At 41.6% G+C, this 22,019-nt stretch overlaps 1 protein-coding gene across 2 annotated transcripts in view; it reads left to right on the forward strand.

Moving 5' to 3' along the window:
* The first annotated feature begins 425 nt into the window (after positions 1 to 425).
* RALA (RAS like proto-oncogene A) overlaps positions 426 to 22,019 on the forward strand; it is a 29,676-nt gene continuing 8,082 nt past the window's right edge. Inside the window, exons 1-3 of one of the 2 annotated variants that reach the window (XM_061375011.1) lie at positions 426 to 509; positions 19,424 to 19,583; positions 20,401 to 20,609. In XM_061375011.1, coding sequence (XP_061230995.1) covers positions 19,470 to 19,583; positions 20,401 to 20,609 — 323 coding nt within the window. In that variant the 5' untranslated portion in view covers positions 426 to 509; positions 19,424 to 19,469. Of the gene's footprint in view, positions 510 to 1,209; positions 1,353 to 19,423; positions 19,584 to 20,400; positions 20,610 to 22,019 lie in introns of those variants that run through there. The other variant, XM_061375010.1, reaches the window with a different exon arrangement.

The following is a 22,019-nucleotide window of genomic DNA, read 5'->3' on the forward strand; positions in this document are numbered from 1 at the left end:
ACCGTGTTTGTCTCACTGCCTGGCTCTAAAGGCGGCGGCTGGCACACAGGCGGCCGAGCGGCGGAGCTCTGCCCCCGCCGGGCTCCTGCCCCAGCCCGCCACTCGCCTGAGGGAACGGGCCCCACGCGGCCGTTACAGGCTCCCCTCAGCCCCAACCGCCTCCGCGCTGTCCCGCCCGCCGGAAGCAGCTGCCTCGCGACAGCCTCCCTCAACCCCCCACCCGCTGCGCGCGACCGGGAACGCAACCACTGCGCCTGCGCCGCCCCGACCCCTGCCTCCCGCCCCCTCCCCTCCGCTCGCAGCGCCGGTGGGCGGGGCCTCGCCCAGTGACGCGCGTGCCTCTGCGGCGCCCCGCCCCCTCCCTCCTTCCCTGCCGCCGCGCGCCGCCGGCTGTACGCGCGGGGGCGGTGCCAGGGCTCCCCTCGGCCGCGCCGCCCCGCCCGGCCCCGCCCGCCACAGTCGCTGCTCCAGCGGGCACCGGAGCGCGGCCCGCCGCCGCCCTGCCGCAGGTGAGTTGCGGGCGGCACCCGGGCTGGAGGGGGAACGTGGGCAGGCCGCGCAGCGAGGAGCCGCCTGGCGCCTCTCCACCGGGGGATGGGGCGGTGAGAGCGCGGCGACCCCGCCCCGCCCGCCGCAGGGGGAGCGCTCCGGTGCGGCGGGAGCTGCCGGGAGGGCTGGCGTCCCCCCGCGCCCGCCGCTGTCTTCAGCCCCGGTGGTCGGCGCTGAGGCGCGGCTGCCGCCCCGCTGCCCCTGTGCCGGGCGGTTTGTGCCTGGCGGCCCAGCCCCGGGGTGTGGGGAGAGGCGGACGCGGGCCGCAGCCTCCCACGGGGGCCCGGCAGCCGCCACCCGTCCCCTCTCTGAAGGTTACGGGCGTCGACCTTGGGGGCGTCCCGCCCAAGGCCTGACGTTGCCCGCGGCAGCGCTGAGGGGAGCGGGCGGCGGAGCCCCCGGGGTTGCGGAGGGGTCCGGCCGCCTTCCGTGGCCGCGGGAGCATGGGGCAGGTGTGACGTCCCCGTCCTCGGGGCGCGGGGTGACCGCGGCCAACGCCCGCACCTGAGGGGGGCGGAGCGCGGCGACTCCGGTGCCCGAACAAAGGGGCCGGGGCTCTGCTCCCCGGCTGGGCTCGTGTGCCGGAGCCGCGGTGCGCCTGTGTGCGCGGTGCAGCGTCGGGATGAGCAAGAGCGGTGTTTGTATGAGGCTGAATCGCTGCTCTCGCCTGTGGTGGTGCACCCTAAAAGGCGTTTCTAGTAACGATGGCTTGACCTGGCCTACAACAAAAGGAACAAGTACAAAGTACGCCTATTAAGTTCGCCCAATAAAAGGTGCCTTTCAGTGCTCACATATTGGCTTAGGTAAATAATCTGCTGCTTGCTTTGGGGTTTCTTTTAAATGGAAGCTGATAGCTTCAGCTCCTTCCCCTTAATTGAGTCTGTTTAAAAATGAAGATGTTAAGTGGGCCATATGTATCTCAAGAGTCACCTGGAGAGGGATGATCTGCCTGTCTGATTTGTAGCATCCCTGAACTGTCCTGGCAGCAAGACTGCCAACATGTTCATTTTCAAACTCAAAATGACCCTAACGTTTTGTTTCAACTTCGTGTTTCCAGTTCTCATTGGAAAGAGACTGCATTCTGCAGTGCAAACCTTTAGACTTGTATGAGTTGAAGTGATCCATACCTCTGCTGGCATTTCGATGTCTGGAGATAGGTAATGGAGAGGTCTGCACAGAAAGCTGTCAGTCATTCTTAGTCTTTTTCAATCAAAATATGAAAAGAGAGGAGCTGGATGGACTGGCAGAAAATGTTGGCTATTCTGTCAGTTATCAGGACAATTAAGTGATTGTAACTGGATTATTTTCTATAACTGGAAAGTCCTTTTCAGCTGACTTATTCGTCTAATAGCATGCACCTCAACATTTAAATCCTGGGAAACCATGAGCATTCTTAATGGAATGAAGAACCACTGTTTGATATGTAAATCTCTGATGCTGAAACCCTTCAGTCTATGTGTGTGACACAGCTTGTCAAATGTTGTTTGAGGAAGCCTCCAAATGGCAGAAGTTGTAGGAATTGCCAGTGCTGGTGATGGGTTTCCCTTTTTTATTATTTTTCTGTATAAGTGTGATATACAGAATGATCAAAAAAAAGCTCTTTTTTGGCATGAGAGGCCAGCTGTGGAGTTAAATGATCTGTAATACTAAACAGAGAACTTATTCCTTTGTTATTGCACATTCTTTGAGCTCGGTCTTCACTTGTTCTGAGTTTGAGGAAGGGAAAAAATGTAACAATTTTAATGTGGAGTATTTTGAGTTGCACATGCTCTGGCAATGTTGAAATAATGTTGTCTTTATTGTTTCTGTTTAGACCTTAAGGAGAGGATCTTTAGCCATGAAAGAGAAAACTAGAACAACATCTAGCTGTGTGTTTGTTGTGAATTCTGTCACCTATGGGCATGTATCTATATATATATATATATATATATATAATCAACAGAAATAGTAAGCTGGCTGAGGGGGGCTGGGGGGCAGGGAGGGATGTGTCTGAGGATAAAGCAGTGCTGGCTAAAAGCAACCATGGAGGAGCACATGACTGTTAAGTGGTGTTGGAGACCCTGCAGTGGTCCATGTGTCTTCGGTATTCCAACTGACTTGTGTAAGGACAGCTGTGTTAACTTCACTTAAGGCATGCACTGGCATCCCTGCATATACCTGTTGCAAGGGATCACCCTTGCAAGAGGGGTGTTCTGTCTATGATAAGCTTTTACTCCTGTTAAATTTCAGGTGTGTCTGCCTTGGAAGGAAATCATTACTGAGGTAAAGGATGTTGCTCTGTTAGGAACTATTATATGGCAGTCTTGGGTATCAAAGAGTAATGTGGGCACAGCGGCTTGTTATGTAAAAAGTTGTTTTGGCAACTGTGTTTTGGCTCACTGACAACAGCATTGTTTTCCCTGCAGTTTCACAATTGAAGAAGAAATAGTTATATGATAAACATCTTTTAATTTTGTGATTAGATTTGTTTGTTTTGCTGCCTTAGCAAGTGCTATAGGGTACAGTGGTCCTGGGAGTAAGTTGGTGATGTCATGTGTTCTGAACAGGGAACTCCTCATCCCCTTGAGAGTGCTTACAGCCAGCTGCCAGTAAACTTCTAATGGCTCCAAGCTATTGAAGTTACTTTGCATCTAAATTGAAACCTGTTTTAAGTGAACAAGGTAGTTTAATAGGCTAGTGACAACATTCTTGTGAACATATAATAGCCTGCCCACATCACACACACAATTATGGGACAACTGTTTTAAGTCTCCTTCCTCCCTTATGAAGAATTCATGTGAGGAACCAAGAAAATAGAACAGTTGGTAGAATTACAGTACAGCCACTGAACGTTCTGCAGAATGTTTTATATTTTATAAATTACTAAGTAGGGAAGCAATGGTTATATGTTATTAGTCTGTTGCAGTACTTAAATCAGCTCTCAGGGTAGTTCTAAAATGTTATTAGTAACTCTTACTGTCTGCAGAATCTGAAATTATTTATAGTCCTTTTGGATGTACAGAACTGAAGAGTCACTTTAACTATAGCAAATGTGTCTTGCAAACAGACCAGGGAGGTATTAAAGCCAGTTTTGCTTCTCATTTTGTTTTCCTAACTATTGCGACTCAGAGTGAGCACCTACCAACCAAGGATTTGTCAGTGGGTACAGCTGCTTGTCAGATCTGTTTGGGAGATGTGGTACCTTCAGGTTAGGCTTATACTCTGAATCTTAGGAGCTCTACACAGCAGCAAAACCAATTCTGAAATCCCTACAGATAAAACAGCACTGGGTTTAGGGGTGGGAGCAAGTTGGAAAGAAATGTATTACGGGCTAAGTAATGCTGCTTTAGAACTACCCGATGTTATAACTGGTTCCCTTTGCCTAGAAGGTGGCTTAGTCTTTACTAATAGTGTTTTGTTCCAGCTTAGTTTTGTATCTTTCAAAATCCCAGCACCTTCAGGGCAATGGACTGATAACATTGAAGTGTCCAGTCTGTGCACAGAGGGAGAAAAATGGAGAGAGAGAGACACAGAGTTGTGTAGGAGACGTGAGAGAACACAAAGAGAACACATTTTTAATGAAAAATAGTTACAGTAGAGAATTCAAAGTGAGCTATGCTGTAATCAGTTTATAATGCTAATAGGGAGAGGAGCCAAGAATGCAAAGAAGGTAGCACAAACAAGACATATAAAGAGCTGGTTGCATAGTAACTCTGCAATCATTACTTTAGTGGAATTGATGGTGCTTATTTTGTGATACTGGCTCCTTAGTCTGAGCGATTACAGTATACACTGAGTTCCTACCAGTACAGTTCATTTAATGTATTGTGTTTGTAACAGTAAGTTTACATCATTTGATGCGAGTGTGTGGGAGTGTCTGGTGCAGTGGCCCACAAGGTTTCATTTAAAAATGGCATATAAATACACTGTATGACCAAACAAGTATTCATGCAAATTACTGAAAATGGGATTTTGCAAAGAAGCTTGGCATCTGCGCGTGGTAGGTAGGTAGTAGGGATCAGCCCTGCATTCAGGCCTTGGTACCTGTTTCATTTTACTCTCCGCAATGCTAACTTAATACCCTCCTGTGCCACTGTTAGACTTGATCTGTAACTCCGATCCTTGTCTCCAGCAGTCTGAGAATGCTTGTGTAACACCCACATATAAACAGGCAGAAATGTTTCCATCAACATTAAACAGAGTGCAGTAAACATGGAATTTTTCCAGACAGGTCCTTCTCTTTGCTGGGACACCCATTCAGGCCCATGAGACAGTTCAGGGTAGAGCTGATCTGTCATTTGAACAGTGTAGTCTTGTTGGTATAGCTGTGCTGTTTCCAGAAAGGGCTTTTAGCGTAGAAGTAGAAAATTCCAGCAACATTTTTCCCAATGGGATTTTATCTCAGACCTCAAAATAAAAGCAATTATACAGACAGGAAAGCAATGTTAATGTGACCCTCTGCAAGCATGCCGTGTCAGTCACAAAACCCACCCTTGACAGGTGAGGTTAGGCCATGGTTTGATAGCACTGAAGTACCCATGCTGTGCGTAGAGGGGAGAAAAATGGAGACGGAGAGGTGTGAGAACACAAAGGAGGAGATGTAATGAAAAATACAGTTACGGTAGATGGACACAGTGGCCCTACTCAAAGCACAGCTGGTAGAAGCTCATTCTTAACTGTCTCCCACTGTTACCTGTGGAGATCAAAATAAGCAAAATCAGGTACTGAGTTAAAGTGGTTATTGTGTGGAAGAGCTATTTTGGCATGATACCACTAATTATAAAATTTTTACACACTTAGCCACTTAAATTAATTCCACCTTTGTGGTGTAATATGAGAATAAAGCTTCATTCTGATCCTCAGAACTCCCGTGCTTTAAGATATAACACTTCAAATCACACACTCTTAACAACTGGTTTCTGTAAGGTCAACATTTATATTGAACAATATCCAAATTAGTTCATTGCAGTGTCTTAGTGACTTACAGCTCAGCACACCTTGTTGCAATTTGAATTCTCTTTTTATACGTTGACCTTTTTGAAGCTGTCACTGATTTGAAAACAGGCATGAAATTTGTTTTACATTGATACAGCTCACATTGTGAAGTCAGTGACTCAGCGCTGGTCTGTATGGGCGCAGTTTGTTACAGCATCTTTCCTTCATGCTCCAGGTTGTGTATTTTTTGCCTGCTATCTTCAGGCATGGTGGCTTTGAGATGTCAGTTCATTCGTATGCACTGGAAATAGTGTATAATAAACCAAGAAAACTTAACCTACAAGGAGAACACTTCACTCTAGACTCCTTCTCTATGCATTCCATTGTAATTCAGAATTTAAAGAGTAGATGTGTTGGACTAAATATCAGAAACTGTTTTCTGTTGAGGGAATTCATCCTCTACAATGTTAGTAAATGGTTAGTGTTGCAAGGAAGAAGAGATGGTTACATGTAACTTTAATAATGAAATTCAGCACAGTCTGCAACATGCTGGAGTACCCCTGTGGGAAGATACCCACTAATGTGAGATGTTTAAAATGCTAGTACTTGATTGTTTATCCCTGCTTAATGAAGACTGTGCTAACAACAATAATGAAAAATTGAAAGGCTGTGATTAAAAAAAAAAAAACAACAATAAGAAAGCTGCTATTCTGAACTATTAATTTGGTTTGCATCAGTCTTGTTTTGTTTTAGTGTATAGTGTAACTTAAAGGACTGTTTTTAGAACAGTTAGTTCAGAAAACAGTGGGTGCCTTTGTTTCAGAAATATTAAAAAGGGTCAAGTTAATCAAGTGGGTTTTCCAGGGGCAGCATTCTTTCTGTGAGGAAATTGTTTCAGTGTTGTGTAAGGGTTAAGCAGGAGCTGTTGCTGCCTGGGCTTAGAGGAGTTAAATTATAAATCTTAAATAGAGCTCTGTCCCAGTCCTCTTTCTTGCATCTTGTTTTGATAACAACTTGGATTTTAAGTCTTGATCTCAACTTTTCATCCTTACGGTACTGCTGTGAAGGAAAATACTTTTGACCAATATATATTGCATATCTTTAGCATCCCTGTGCTTTGTTAAAGACTCCCATTGCCAACTAGCATTTCCTGTGCTCAGAGCTAAGGAGGCTGTCATTTGGAGATTGACGGTGTTCTTCAAGAGGCCAGTAGCTGATCCACAAAATATTTTAGGAAAGCCTCTATGTGTACTCTCCTGCAACTGGCTCCCGTCACTAACTTGGGGCATGTTGTTATTTGTTTTACTGATGGGTTCACGGTTACAATTACACATAAAATAAAGATTCTATAGTGCAGCTGCTGGAATTTCTCAACTCCTCTTTGCCCAAGAACCAAAGAGTAAAATGTTTGGGTTTGGATTCATTCAAAAAAAACCTTAGAATGTCTGGATTTTTATTTTGAGGCGTTTGTTCGCTGTCTTGTCTCTTTAAAGTTCCTCATTGGATCTTATTGGGAAAGTTAATCTTTTAGGTAACTTGGTTTGGCACATGTTCAACTTTTCTACTAGAAGAGCATCCTTTTCTTAAAATGAAATTAAAGTTAACCTGTATCTGTCATGTTTTCTGTCTTGCAAAGGTTGAGTTTTATAGCTCTTGCAGTCAAAGTGGATAGAGGAATGAAACAATATAACAAAAACACTCTTCTCTGCAAGATGTGTGAGTTAGAACTGAGACCATGTATGTAACATGTATGATTGAAATGAGATTCATCAGGCTGGAGTATTTTGAAAAGCATTGCGAAAGCAAGTTAGTTCTAGTGATGTTAAGTGTCATTTGGAAAATTTCAAGAAAATCATCTATTATTGCTTGAGGAGCAAGATTTTATATTGTAATCATTCTAATAGGTTTTACTGCAGCCTCGGGAAATAAGACTTTTACAGATACAGGGGAAAAATACTCCTGGGAAGAAAAACTGAAGCGGAAACAATCTTGTAGCCAAATACTAGGATTTAAAAGCCAAAATTAATAAACTATTGTGATATACAATGTGATAAGATACTGGAATATTCATAACTAACCCAGTCAGGATGGCACAGCTGTTCTTGAATTGTCAGTAGTTTGAAGGAGAGATTTTTCAGGAACATGATTTCTGTTTCTCAACAGACTAAGGTCTTTCATGCTGACCATTGTCTGTGAACAACAGGAATGGGTTTTAACAACACTTAACTTTTCCAGGCTTTATGCAGGACTTGGACTATGTGTGTGTTAAGGTAAAAGGAGTAAATCCCTCAAGTAAAAAACCCCTGTAAAATAAACTTCTGACTCCGGGTAACTGATGCTATTAGAAGTACGGCGGATGAATTGAAAGCATGTAAGTGGCTGGAAATAAAATGTTTTCGTAAGTCAGCAGTAGTGAAGGTTTTGTAGGACAGAGGAAATCCTATGTTACACCGTGCAACATGGGAAAGGTATTAGGTCATATACTTCTTACTGGAATTTAAAAGGTCATGTGTACAGAAAGGAATACAGCTGACACTTTGTAGTGTTTAGCATTGTGACATGTGTAGACTTAAATCAATTAAATGTTGAGAAAGATATCAGATTTCACCATGGATTTTTATAGTAGTTCTTCCCTGGGAGACTAACCTTTAAAATAAACCAGATTTGCCCTGTGAATACCTCTGAAATGCTTTTAGCTTTTGCTTTTGCTTCTGGCCATAGGAAGAGAAACGCGCTTGAGATCCATTTAGTGATGTGCAATAGTATACTGTCCTTATCAGTGCCTTTTCCAGTAACAAGAATTACAAAACTAATTTTTAGGTTGTCTATCGAAGTTTGACAGCTACTTCACTTGGTTACCCAGATAGCCTAGAATGAACATTATGCTTGTTTCTGTGTAAAAATCATTTTTTAGATAGCTTGTTCTGCTAAAACTTAGAATTCATACAATTACCTTCTTGTAAATCATTTCACAGCTCTGCAGTGTTCTGGATTACCGTGTGCGTGATAGCAGCTATAATAAATCAAATAGGAACAATAAGCAGGTTTTAGAAGTTTCTACTTTACAACTTGAAAGCATTTAACTTGGAAATGCCTTCTCTGGTACTGCCAGAAAAGTCTGATCTGTAGTTTAAGCAGGGCAAGATCAAAACCACCACTGGCACTGAATGTGGAAATTGATAAATTGACCTGAATAGTAATAATTTCATACGAAGTTCACTAACTGAATGCCATCTATTTCTAGATGTTTTATGTTTCTGTTTCATGCCTATAATATGTGAAATACCCATGAAACTCTACCATGTATCATATGATTGGCAAGCATATATTGAACTGAAAGACAATTAATTGCCCAGATGGGTCTTTCAGGTAAAACTTGGTTGACTCTACCAGTTTCAGATCACAGCTCTAATAGTTTTAGAATAAACAGCATCTAAAAATGGGGAGGAAACAGACTAACCAGTGTTTCAACTTCATGAATGCTGTATTACAATGCAACATCAGGTCTATAACAGCTTGTGTCCTTGAATCACCTACTCAAAAGGTTAATTAGAAGCCTTTGTGTATTTGCAAACCAGTCTCATTCAATGAATCATGCATGCGAAATCCTCTTTCCCTGAATAAAACAGAAAAAAGTTACTAGGATTTTGCACTGCATAGAATGTAAACAAGAGGACAAGTTACCACAACAAAATATGGCTACAAAAGTAATGCTCTTGCAGTAATACTACAAAAGAGTACTTATGCTTTTGTAATTGGGTGGTAAAACAGATGGCAAAGTCATAAAATGAATGAAGTAACTTACTTTGCCAAGTGAGATTTCACTAATGAAATTTATTTGCTACAGCTGGATGATTCTTTAGAGGAATAAAAAGGAATTTTTTGAAATGCAAAATCCAACATGCTCCTGTTTTATGAGGATCCTTTTGGCTGGTGTCTTGATGCAGTCTGCCTGTGGGGAGAGAGATCGCTTGCCTGTGTTTGTGAAGAGGAAATGGAGAATTTGGTTCTACCTGCTTCTTGATTTCTCTTGCTGACGTCCGGTGCTGGGTCGTTGCACCATTTGTGCTGCAGCCTTTGATATAGATGTGCATGCACCTGCTGGAGCACTTGTTCCCTGCATCTTTCATTGCTAGGAGCCACTTAATAGAATGTGAAGGATAGTGTATTTTGGTATTTCTGCTCTGCTTTTGTTGAACTTTCAGCCAGCTGGGCACTGACTACACAGAAGAAGGTGGTCCTGCCTCAAAAATGCTTCATTTGAAAGCTTTAACATTTTCTATGTCAGGAATTTCATAGGAGCTTTACTCAAGGCTTTTGTGTTCATTCTGTCTGTTAATACCTTGGGAGAATTTAAGGGTGTTCATGTGTGTTTTCACTGTAATACGATATGACTGGCTAATAATGCAAAATGAGTGCTGCAAGCTCTGGCGTAGTGCCTTCGAGGGAACTCCATTTTTGTTGCTTTACTGAGTAGCTGTAAGCAGCAGCTCTGTGCAGGTGTGAGCGATGCCTGACTTTTCACTGATAAGTTAACTTCCAAATGTGCTTTCTTGAACTTGACATGCAGGGTGAAAATGGCTGTAGCTTGTATGTCTTAGGTGCCACTAGCTTAAATGTATTCTTGAAGCACTTCTCCCTTAGTCCTTAGTTGAAGAGCACTAACTTAAGACCCCGAGTTGTTGATCCTGTGTTACTGAAAGTCATCCTTGTAGGCTATGCATTGCCTTTTATATTTTATGAAAGGGGAGGAAGAGAGTCTGTTTGTTCTATATCAAATGCTGAGTAAAATTCCATAGTAGCATCTCCCGTGAACGGAACATTCCTGACTTTTGTTAGGGGACTTGATTATGGGTATTTGGTATGGGAGCCTCTTCTGCAGATGTCCCCCTCTTCTGTTTTAGCCTTTCATTCCTTCTTAGTTTTGTTTATGCTAGAAAATGGGCTGTAGGACCATACCACCTGTTTGTCTGTCTTGCCTCTGAATCCATGCAAGTCTCTTGCCTCTGAGTCTATGCAAGTCTTTGCCCTGCATAGTTTTGACAGGATGGTGACATGTAATTGTTTATTCCTTTTACCATGACTGCCATTACTGTTAATTCTCTCCTCATGGTGTATAATGTTGAATTGATACAAAATTAATACCTCCTGTTAATATGGTAGATTACAGACCTCTGTGTTTAGAAGCTTAATCTAAGAGAAAGACATGACTCTTCCATTTTATGTTAAGGCAACACTCCAACACCATCAGTCTCAGAAATCCAAGTTCCCTCAGTGATTAGAACAGACTGAGATAGGGCGCCAGCCACACAGTGACCCTAAGGAAGCAGAAAGTGTTCTAGATTCTCACGTAAATGTGTGTATTACCATAATTACTTCACAGTGTAACTTCAGTCAATTGAACTGTGAAAACAAGCTTGTTGCTGGTGTTAACTGAGATGCTGTGCTTGAGTTTGCCACTTTTCCAGACAAACCATTGCAAGTATCTAGAATTCTTCCAAATGTCCTGCAATAACCATTATGTAACTTAGAAAAAGTGAGGAATCTTCAAGAGGTGCTGTATTACGGTTGAGAAACCTTCCTTGCATTGTTGTTCCACAGTGTTTATAGGCTGCAGGTGCTGAAGTTCAACTTCGCAGATTTCCTCAGCTTTGTGTTTTTCTGGTCTGCCTCTTGTGCTAGCAAGCTTGTTTAGCTATCCAGGTTTCTGTCCAAAACCAGTATAGGTTATTTTTTGTCTAGAGTAACTTCTGAACTGCTTTGCCACCTGGCTGCTGCAAGCACCATTGCTATTAGAAGGAAGATATGGAGTACCAGTCAGGATGTGGCTGGTTCAGTTTTTATCAGCCTTGCAGGCACGCACAGGTGGGATTTGTGTTTTGTCAGCTCTTTATGTAGACAGTGATGTAGCTGCTTCATTTTTTCTCAGTACACTGCAAGGTTTAAAATCTTAAGACCTTGATTTTGTTCCAGACTATTTCTGCTGTTCAGTTTGTCAAGGTTTTCTTACTTGCTCCCATATGGGTTTCAAGAAATTTCTTTATGGAAGCGCTTCCCCAGAAGTCTTCTTGCAGGATGCCAGAGGCTTTTTGGTAACAAAGTGCTGAAATGATGACTTAAGACATATGGAATACGTTATCTATTCGCACTTCAGAAGCTGCTGCGTTGTTCATCGCTGTGCCCAGAAGCTGGCACTAGGGCCTTCTGGAGCCTTGGAGAGACTTCTGTAAAGTCAACTTGTTTACTGTTCGCTAGTGATTTAGTGACTTCCTGTTGGAGGGATCTCAGTTGTGATGATGTTTTAAGAGTGCAAGTATGTGGGGACCACTGTTCTTTATAGCAGCATCGTGCGATTTATAGAGTGGATGCTGCCTTGGTCACTTGAAGAGTTTGTTGGTTGTCTCTTCAAGTTTCAATACCTGGATATGGTTACAGTTTGAGATACCTGTCTCAAGAAGCTGGGAAATGTAGGTCTTTTGCCAGAGCAAATTTGTTGCTGCTGAGAGATAGAACTTAAGTCAGTTTTCTACCCTTTACTTAGTAGGTGTGTAGTCACCTTAGTAAATTTGTTTTGTGGGTGTGGGAGAGACAAGCACCTTCTTTTATAGTGTGCACTAGAAAGCTTTGGAAAGAAGCGTTCTTACAACACCTTGAATGTGGTTTAACTGCTTGTTAAAGTCACGGGAAGCTATGAATCCGGATTCCCAGTGAAACAGGTTTATGTCAAAGGATTATTTTCAGGAGAAAGCTAAGGACTTCCTGTGAAAGAGTTTCTAACTTGCTCTGAGGTTGAGGCTCAGGCTGCCTGTTTCATTGTCTCATGAGGCTAGACATTTCTAAGATAGATTTTAATATTTTGGTTCAATTTCTTCTTTAGGCTATCACTTAAAATTTATGGTGATTATTTAATATTTGAAATATTAGTTCTACCTTAATAAAATACTGATGTTACTTCATGCAGAGCTGGACAGATGTTGCACATTAAAACTGTAATGAAAACAGGGTCAAACTCAAGGCACAGAATGACACTTATTACAAAAATGCTGATCTAACCTAAAAAACGTCCTTACTCTCCAGTTGTTAAAACAGCTGGCATCATGTATCCCATCTGATGTCCTCATGTATCCTATCTATTTCTGGGTCATGGGGTGTTTCTGCTGATCTGGTTTGAATATTGTAATTAAAAGCAGCTGTTGGGAGGGTTAGACTCAGCTTGCCTGGAGTTGCCTCCCTCCGCTTCCAGGAACGCTTTTGTTGCAGGAATATCTGAGTCATTCCTGAGGTGTCTTCCAGATATTTTGCATGCACTGTGCTAGGCTGTGCTGGTCATTTTTAAACAATACATTCTCAAGTACAGTTTTGCTGTTGTTAACCAAACTGAAATGAGTGGACTCAATAAGGAATGAAGTAACTGAAGGAAATAGTGATTTATTATTTTTATAAAATAACAGATGAGATTATATTGCTTGATAGTCCCTGTGGACAGGAAATCACAGAATGGTGGTGGGACCACCCATCACAGAGGTGGGAAGGGGTCATCTAGTTCAAGCACATTGCTCAGGGTTGTGTCCAGAGGGCTCCTGACTATCTCAAGCGCAGAAGACTCCCCAGCTTCTCTGGGCAACCTTTTCCAGTGCTCAGTCACCCCCACAGTAAAGTTCTTCCTCACGTTCAGGTGGACCTTCCTGGGTTGTCACTTGCTAATATTCTTGGTCCTGTGTTTTTTCTTGAAAGCTGAACATTTCTGTAGGTCATGCAAGGCAACAGAGCTGTGAATCACTTTGTGGGAATTAACAACATTGGAGAATATTCAAACTAGCATTAGAAGCTGGTGCTACTGTCAAATAATTACTATAAATTTTCATTTCAGAATACGATAAGAACTTGCAGCTAATATTTCTGGAGGTGAGAGATAATACTAAGTGGAGAGAGCAGTGCAGGTATTAGTTTCTTCAATTAGAAAAAAAAGTTGGGAGTTACTTGTTTAGTACAGCATCAGTGATCCCTCCATAACTAAATTGCCATCAGTTGTTCAGTAAGTGAATGACACAATATTTTGCCTTTCTGGAATTACTCTGGTCAAAGCATATTAGCTGTAGTTCTTAATACTGTGCAGGTAGCTTACAGAATTGAATTATTCCTGTCCCTTCAAATGTATCAAATCGTAACTTAGGTAACAGAGCCAAAGCAGGTGCTGCCATGTATCAGCTACCCCTTGTAATTGATGCTTATTATATAAAACAGTCTTCAGGGAAGAAAGTTACTCATCATAAAAGTGTGTGTAATGAGGTTAATGTGACAGTTGTGCAAATCTTTATGTAATCTCTTGAAGGAAAGGAAACAAACTGAAGTTCAGTTTTGATGTAAGAGTTTTATGAAGGCCATAAAAATAACAGTACAAGAAATAGTTTTGTAATTGAAGAAGGACACCACTATATCTACTTATTATCTAGCATCTACTATACTAACTGTACCAGCTATCTTAAAACACAAAGCTATGTTTAGCTAGTCCCCTTCAAACAAATGCCTGCAGCAAATCAAAGTCCTCCTGCTAAGGACAACTGCATTTTCACAAAGCCTGCATTCAGCTTTATGTATAGTGCTGCAGAAGATGCCAGCTGAATTTGTGCCTGTAATGATGTGACTTGGGTGTAATGCTTCTCCTTCCCTGGCTGTTGACATTGCATTTACAAGGCTCCAGGGGATCAAAACAGGCTTCTGGAACTGTTTTAGTCACATTCTCTAAGAAAATGAGTCTGATCACATGCTCTGTTCTTTGTTAATTCTTAGCCTGTTTGCTAGTTTTGGGGACATTTTGACAGAGGTTTAGGTATCTTAGATATGATTATTCCCATAAATTTCCCAAATACATGCTGCTGGCTAAAGAGGGAGAAATCTGTACCAGTGCTCCCTGTAAAGGAAGGGAGACAGTCTGAGCTGGATGGCTGTTGCCCTCTTTGGGTTGGTACACAGCTACTCTGGCCACTTTTTTTTTGCTCCCTTTTAGTATATGAATGTTGGGATTCTTGCATTGATACATAAGGAAGCATGCTCTGATTAATTGTTTTGGAGCAAGTTATTCCACAAGGAAAACACACCTGAGAAATAGACAACTTAAGAGAAGTCTTCTGAAATTGATCAGATGAACAAGATCAGTGAGAGGATAAAAACCCTATGTTGTTTTTTTTTTTCACCTATAAACATTTTTAGGTCTCAGTTTATTGGGCTGAAGAACTAGATGTAGGGACAAAATAAAGACTAATGTAGAAAGATCAAGAATTCCTGCTTTTTAATTCCTCCTTGCCATGTACTTGCAAAGATAGCTTCCCTGAAAATATTGTTACTGGATATAAACCCCTTTTATTTCTTATATGCTGACATCTGATCTTTCTTATGCTTGTGGATCTGGATAACTACTCTGTGCTCCAAGACTTTATGTGGGAGTTATACGCTTACTGTGTCCAAATCTCCTAGCAAGAACACTTCCCAGCTCTTTCCTCTGGTGGGTGGAGCTGAATGTTGTATTTAAATACAGGGGAGATCAGAGATAACACTGTGTTTCTCGAACCTTTCTGTGTAAAGTATGAGGCTCCAGAGGAGTTAGCACTGATACAGGTAGAAGCCAGTCACTCATGACAGGCAACAGTTCTGTTGCTACGTGATCTTAATCACCAAGGATGATCTTAAAAGTTACTCAGCTGCCAACTCTTCTTTCCTTTGACTGAATTTCTAGACCATTGGACTAGATGCCATTGCTGATTCTAACATGAATTACAATTCCTACTTCTTCAGTTCTTATCTAATCGCTCCCTTGGGTGATATGGTCTTGGGCGATATGGTTTAGAGCGAGGTGTCCCTGCCTATGGCAGGGGGGTTGGAACTTGATGATCTTAAGGTCCTTTCCAACCCTAACTATTCTATGATTCTATAACCTGGTTCTACAAAAATGATCCTGGCTCTAACTGGAAGTGCTGCCACTAAATGGAGCACAGAATTGTGGGGGTAGTTACCTGCAAGCAGAAAATAAGCAGCTGTAGCAGCTTTGGGAATTGCTTGCTTTGGCTGAGCAGCCACTGAAATTCACTTGTTTGTGCCTTTGTCTGCTTAGGGATGTTGGGAAATGTAGTTTGCTAGGAGTTGATCTGCAGTGGAGGTCAGGACGGAGCCATAGTGTGGTGGTTAGACAATTCTCTTGCTCTTCTGACTGAAGGCATGGCAGCGCCTTGTTGAGCTGGTGAAGCTTTCACTTCCCTTTCAACTTGTTGGGCTACACAAAGAACTACTCAAAAGTAAACTTTCCTATATGTCATCAGCTGCATTGCTGCGATGGGGATTACCAGTGGGTGTGGTGAAATGCTGACCTGCTTGAGTGGATAATCCAGCTCCTGACAACACCCTGCCTGGCTCTGTGTGAACCTATCTCTGCTCTAGGGTGATACAGCATTGATTCTACTGCAGGATAAGCCTGTGTTGATCTTCTGACCCCCTAACAGTTTCACACTGTGAAGATAAAGAAAAACAATAATAATCACAGTACCCATAAGAAGAAAGTATGCTTTTTTTGAGCTTCATGCAACAGCATTCTTGCCACAGTCTCTGTCAGTTTTATCATCATTATGAAGCAGGACAATTCAGAAACTTGGTATGACCCAAATTAATACTACTTATGAAAGTGTCAGGCTACCTAAATTAAGGATAGAAAAAACATTTTGCATGAAACTTCATCTAGGGTGCTTTACTGTTAAAATCAGAATCTATGTTCCTCTTTGTTTTTGAAAGCAGACTGAAACAGGTAGATGTATGTGGTAGTAGTTTAAAATTTACCACTTTCAAGGTCTTTCTTCTCACTGGCAGAACACTTGTTCTGAAGCAGTCTCTCTGGATTGAGTGTTGTTTGCTCAGTATCAGACTGTACTTGCTTTGTTTGTAACTTATTTCTCTGTTTTCACACTGTCTACTTTTCACCAGGCCTGAATTTTGCCAGCATTATATCTTTATTGGATTGTGTAGAACCTGAGAGCAGATTGACCTCCCTGAGCCTCCTCCCATTACAAATGTGGTAGGGTATTTATGACAAGCTTATCTTTAAGATTTGAAGTCGGTGGTAGCATAGTTTTACTATCGTCAGTATCTTACTGGAATGTTCTTCAGTGACAGGTATTGATGACTTGGGATACTGCTTTGACTGGTTGGGTCAGGTTTTTCTAATTCCCAGTTTCTTTCTTTGACTCAGTCCCTTAGGCTGCTTTGGGAGGATGTTATCAAGGCTTTGAAAAATGCATCATTGTTTTGCCTTTTCAAGTGTGTGTCAACTGTTGCACAAAGTACAAGAAGTGGCAGCTTTTGTCACGCTGGGACACTGCTTGTTGAATTGCAGCTTCTGGTAAAATATGAATGTTCACATTGCTCAATCTACTTAAAGACTTCAGGTTAATTTACAACAAATAGTACAGTCACACATTACTGTTGTGTATTTGAATTTTTTCAGATAGCTTTTGCACAAACTCACCTGTTGGAATTTGTTTGGACTTGTTCAAGTATGGAAGTGCTTATAGAACAGCCTGAGCTGTTGTCTGTTGATGACTGGAATTCAGGGGAATTTTCTTTGTACTACTCATCCGAAGCACACAGTAAAACTAAACAAGCATGACTTACAGGATACGTTTTTCCTTTTAAGAGAGAAGTACAGAGACAAAACAATGTTGGAGTAGTTCAAAATGCAGTGTAGTAGGCTGTAAACGTACACGTTGTGGAGTTATTTTCATGTTCTCGTGCTCCCTCTTGTGTAAAAAGCAAGCAGTGGTTCAGTTTTTATGTGGTTAAGCCATGATGGCCAAAAGAGAGGTGTTTTTTGTGCTCATACCTCTTCTCTTTAAAAGAACTGGTAGCATAATGTTAGTTATATTTCTCTGCTGTATTGCTATAATTAGCACAGCGGCTCACTCATGCTTATTTCTTGCACACAATCTTTCTGGGGAAAACAATTTAGGGGACTTAATTTTCAGTTACATTTTCAGGATTCTTTGGCAGTAGAACGGGAAGCGGCACTGGTGTGATCCGGAGAGATTTTCACACGGGTGTGGGTAAAACTTAGCAGGCAACTAAGCACCAGAGAGCCGTTTGCTCTCTTCTCAACCCTGCCAGGGGGGTGGGAGAAAGAACTGGAAGGGTAAAAGTAAGAAAACTCATGGGCTGAGATAATGATAATTGAATATGTCTAAAAATAAGTGAAAATTGCTCACTACCCACTGATCAATGCCCATTCAGTGCCTGAGCAACAGCAGGCCCAGCAAACTTCCCTGACAGCTTTTCTTGCTAAGCCATGGCGTGGGATATCCCTTTGGTCAGCTGCCCCAGCCTATTTGCTGTCAGAGGATGTGAGAACCAGGAAGGGCCTTGACCCTGTGTGAGCACCATTCAGTAATAGCTAAACCATCTGTGTGTGATCACTGTTTTAATCACAAATCCATAGCACTCTGAGCTATTCTGAAGAAAATGAACTCTATCCCTGCCAAAACCAGTATACCTCTTCATCTGTTTTAATTCCAGGAAGGATTGACTTAATCCCTAATAAAGCCTCAGTCATCATGTTTTTACACTTACTGCCTCACTGCTCACCTTCCTCAACTAGGGGTTTTGATGTAAGTTTTCAGAAAGCTGTCATGCATTCTGATTAAGCTGTATACAGGGGGACTCCTTATGCAGAAGGATGTAATTTTAGTGTGAGATTGTCAAATGATCACACCGGGTAAAGGTAATGAGGTAATGGTGTCTTGTTACTACACTGGATTGTCACCTGATAGTTCTGTACACATCTAAACAGTGTTGCCATGTGAGCATGCTCTTTTTGAGCTTTATAATTAACAAAATGTAAGTTACATTTAGCTCTCAGTTGCTGCTATAGATGTCTCTTGGTTTTGTATCTTCTGTAACATAGATGTCATTGCGGTTTTTGGACATCAGAGCTTGTTTTGACCTTAAATATCTAGAGGAGGGTACATCCTGTTATTGTGCAGAGACTTCCCCATGTCTTAAGAACCGTGCAAGCTGATAAAATACTCTGTCTTCAAATAACATGAATACCATTATATTACTATTGGTATAGGGAGGGAATGAAGTGCAGGTGCGAGGAAGACAGCAGTTGGAGAGATGCTAAAAACATACCCTGATTTTTTTATAAAAACCTAATGGAATTGTTACTTTTTGTCCATGTGCTCATATGTGTGAAACTGTGTGTGAATTAACCGTCATAGAGCCCTTTGGTATTGCTGAGAAGAGATTTATACCTGAGCAAGCAGTGGTGGGATTGAGACAGCTATTCTAAATACATGGAATAGCTGCATTTGTAGCCTAGGAAGGCAAGCTGCATCTTTCCACTCTGTATAAACTAGATTATTCTTTCAGTTCCTGACTGACTTACTGACACTGGGTATTGTTAGGATTGAAGTGACACATTTGTGTTCTTTCCTCTGGAAAAGTACTCTGGCTAATCCTCGCTGCTGTTGCTGTGTCTTGGTGCTTGCTATTTAAGTTGGAAATTCCTTCAAATGTCTGTTTTCTTTCCCCTGCAGCTGTCATATCTCATGTTTCCTGTATAGTGTTGACTCCCTGTGGCTTCCCTTTTAGACGCTTGCTTAGCAAACTATCAAGAACCCTTGATCAACACTGTTCCTGAAAGTCTTTACACACCAAGATATAAATCTTTCCCCTTAATTGCTCTTGGATGCTTTCTCTTGTGCCCTTTCCAAATGGTGAAAGGCTTTTTTTGCTTTTGCTGCAGGATGGATGAGCTTGATATGATTTGTGGAATGGCTTCTAGTGAAAAAGCAGATAGCTTCAGTTCTGCTGTCTTCAGTGAAAACTGAGTCCTTAGATATGTAGGGGTTTAAAACAAATCCACTTTAATCAGTGCACGTGGGAGAAGGAAAAGAAAACTAACAAAGCAATGTTTTTATTCTAGATTTTTTTTTTTCATTTTATACCTGTGAAGTTTCTGCAACCCAAAGATGGCAGCAAATAAGCCTAAAGGACAGAATTCTTTGGCTTTACACAAAGTCATCATGGTGGGAAGCGGTGGTGTAGGAAAATCTGCATTAACACTACAATTTATGTATGATGAGGTAAGAATCTGCACTAGAAATTATCTTGGGAAATGTCTGCTATATAGTGTATTTTAAGCATTCATTAGTATAGTTATTTGCAGAAAGACTCTAAATGTATAGGATGTGGCATGGAAGTCAGATTAAATTGAACAAAAAGGCTTTTTAAGATCAGTGATTTGCTCTCTAGAGATACCTGTGGAGGTATAATTTAGCATTTTTCAGACTTTATCAGCAAGTCGATGCTCTGGGACGTAACCAGTCTATTTTGCCATTGTTCATTTATTTGAACATATTTATTAGGGCTTATTTAGGTATTACAGCTCAAAGCTGCTTCCCTTAGGTGAGTTGCATGATGCCTGGAATGATGACCATTCTTAAAATATTTTTAAATGCCACTCTTGAAGTTTCTTGTTTCCTTACTTTTCCCCAGTGAAACTCATTCTTTGTGATTAAAACAAAGAAGTTATGGGTTCAGCGTCCTTCTAAATCAATACTAAATATACCCAAAGTCAGGCCTGCCCGCCTGCATGATAGACCCCAGCCAGATGTTGTGCTTGACCAGAAGCAGAGGCTTGGGTAGTGCACAGACGCTGATGTTGTGCAGTTACCTCTAGAATTTCCTTGTAATGTTTGAAGAAAGCCAAAGCCTATAAACTGTTTGGGCTAGATGGAGAACCTGCTTTAACTATGAATCATTTTAGTAATTCACATAGCCAAAATACATATACTTGTTAGTTACTGTAACCATATGCTTGTTACATCCTTTATACCCAAGTAGAAGCATTTGCCTTGTACAGGCATGATTTTTTATCATGAAGATTGTTGTTTTTTCTAGTTTGTTGAAGATTATGAACCTACCAAAGCAGACAGCTACAGGAAAAAGGTGGTTCTGGATGGGGAAGAAGTCCAAATTGATATACTGGACACGGCAGGGCAGGAAGACTATGCTGCAATTAGAGACAACTACTTCCGAAGTGGAGAAGGCTTTCTTTGTGTCTTCTCTATTACAGAGCTGGAATCCTTCGCAGCAACTGCAGACTTCAGGTAAGTTACAAGGCAAGATAATTATTCTAATTACAGTGAGATAATGACAACTGATTTTTTTGTTTGTTTTGTATTATCCTTATGACAGTCCAGATTGGGCGATAACTCTTAACGTGGTCACATCATGGTTTGAACAGGTGCCTTAGCCATGCCTTTGCTATCTGTACCACTTCAAATATCTTTGCTGCTGTGTCTCTGAGTACCAGAAAGGCTATTGCCACAGAGCAGACACACAGCAACATTCAGAGGGCTTCTGCGCTTTTTAAATCAGTGTTGCTTGGCACTTGTGCTATGAAGCAGTATTTGTGAGTAGATGTAATGTAGCTGAGAAAAACTGCTTACAGGCTGTGTGGTTGCATGTAATGTAAGTACAATAGTGCAGAGTTGTCCTCTTCTTTTTTTCCTTTTTTTGGTTTTGCTTCATATGGAGGGTTATGTTGTGTTTATCTTGACCTGTGAAGCGCCACCTGGAACAAAAGGGCAGCTGTACCATGTCCAGCTGCTTTATACTGGAGTACTTTACAGTTATAAAGGTGTCGTGACCAGATTCCAGTTGAAAACTGTGCAGCAGAACCATGACTGGTAATGTGAAGTATGCAAACTGTATTCTGTGAGAGTGAAATGCATAGTATCAACAACACAAGTCTTTCTACCTCTTAAAGTTGATTTTATGAACAACAGCAGTGAGAATTATCTTTGAATAGTCTGTAGTAGGTGTGCATTTTCTGTGAAAGCTTGCTGTAAATCTGCCCCTTCAGTCTTGCTTGGATGGAATTTTTCCCTGTGTAAGATACTGATGTATTTTTGAATTTACAAGACAAGTTCTGCATCGAGTTCTGCACAGCATTCACACTTCCCATCAAAGTCAGGATTTTGCTTAATGGGGAGCAATGTGGCAAGAACAAAATCTGGAACTGGCTTTTCCTGGAGTAATAAGGATTTAACAGGAGAGGTTTTTTTAAGATGCTTTTTAGGTATGCAGCATGTTGATATCCTTATAACAGTAAGAGATTATTGAACAGGCAGCAGTATAATACAGGTGTTTTAATTTGGGTTGAAAGAGGAAGCATATTGAAATCACTCAGCACTATGTTTGAAAAAAGGACAAAAGAAGACCAGGGTGTTTTTTTTTTACCAGCTCCAAGTGTAGTGGAATAGAAGATAACCTCTGAGAGAAAGGTAAGGACACGAATACAGAAAGAGATTATCTGCATCTCGGAAATACTGTCACAGTTCAATTTAATGAACTCTCTGTATCAGAGTATTTAATATCATCTCTAAGGGAGGAGGAAGAGTTATGGAGAGGGGAGAAAGTGAAATTTTCCTCTTCTGGTGTTCAGGCTTTTTGTGTGTTTTTATCTACTTGTTTATATATTTTGGGAGGAAGGGGCAGATCCTGATTGGTTTGCA

Source organism: Neopsephotus bourkii, unplaced genomic scaffold (assembly GCF_033783945.1).
Source record: "Neopsephotus bourkii isolate Nb327-2 ecotype Australia unplaced genomic scaffold, CSIRO-AGI_Nbou_v1 NB_1655, whole genome shotgun sequence".
Taxonomy (NCBI): domain Eukaryota; kingdom Metazoa; phylum Chordata; class Aves; order Psittaciformes; family Psittacidae; genus Neopsephotus; species Neopsephotus bourkii.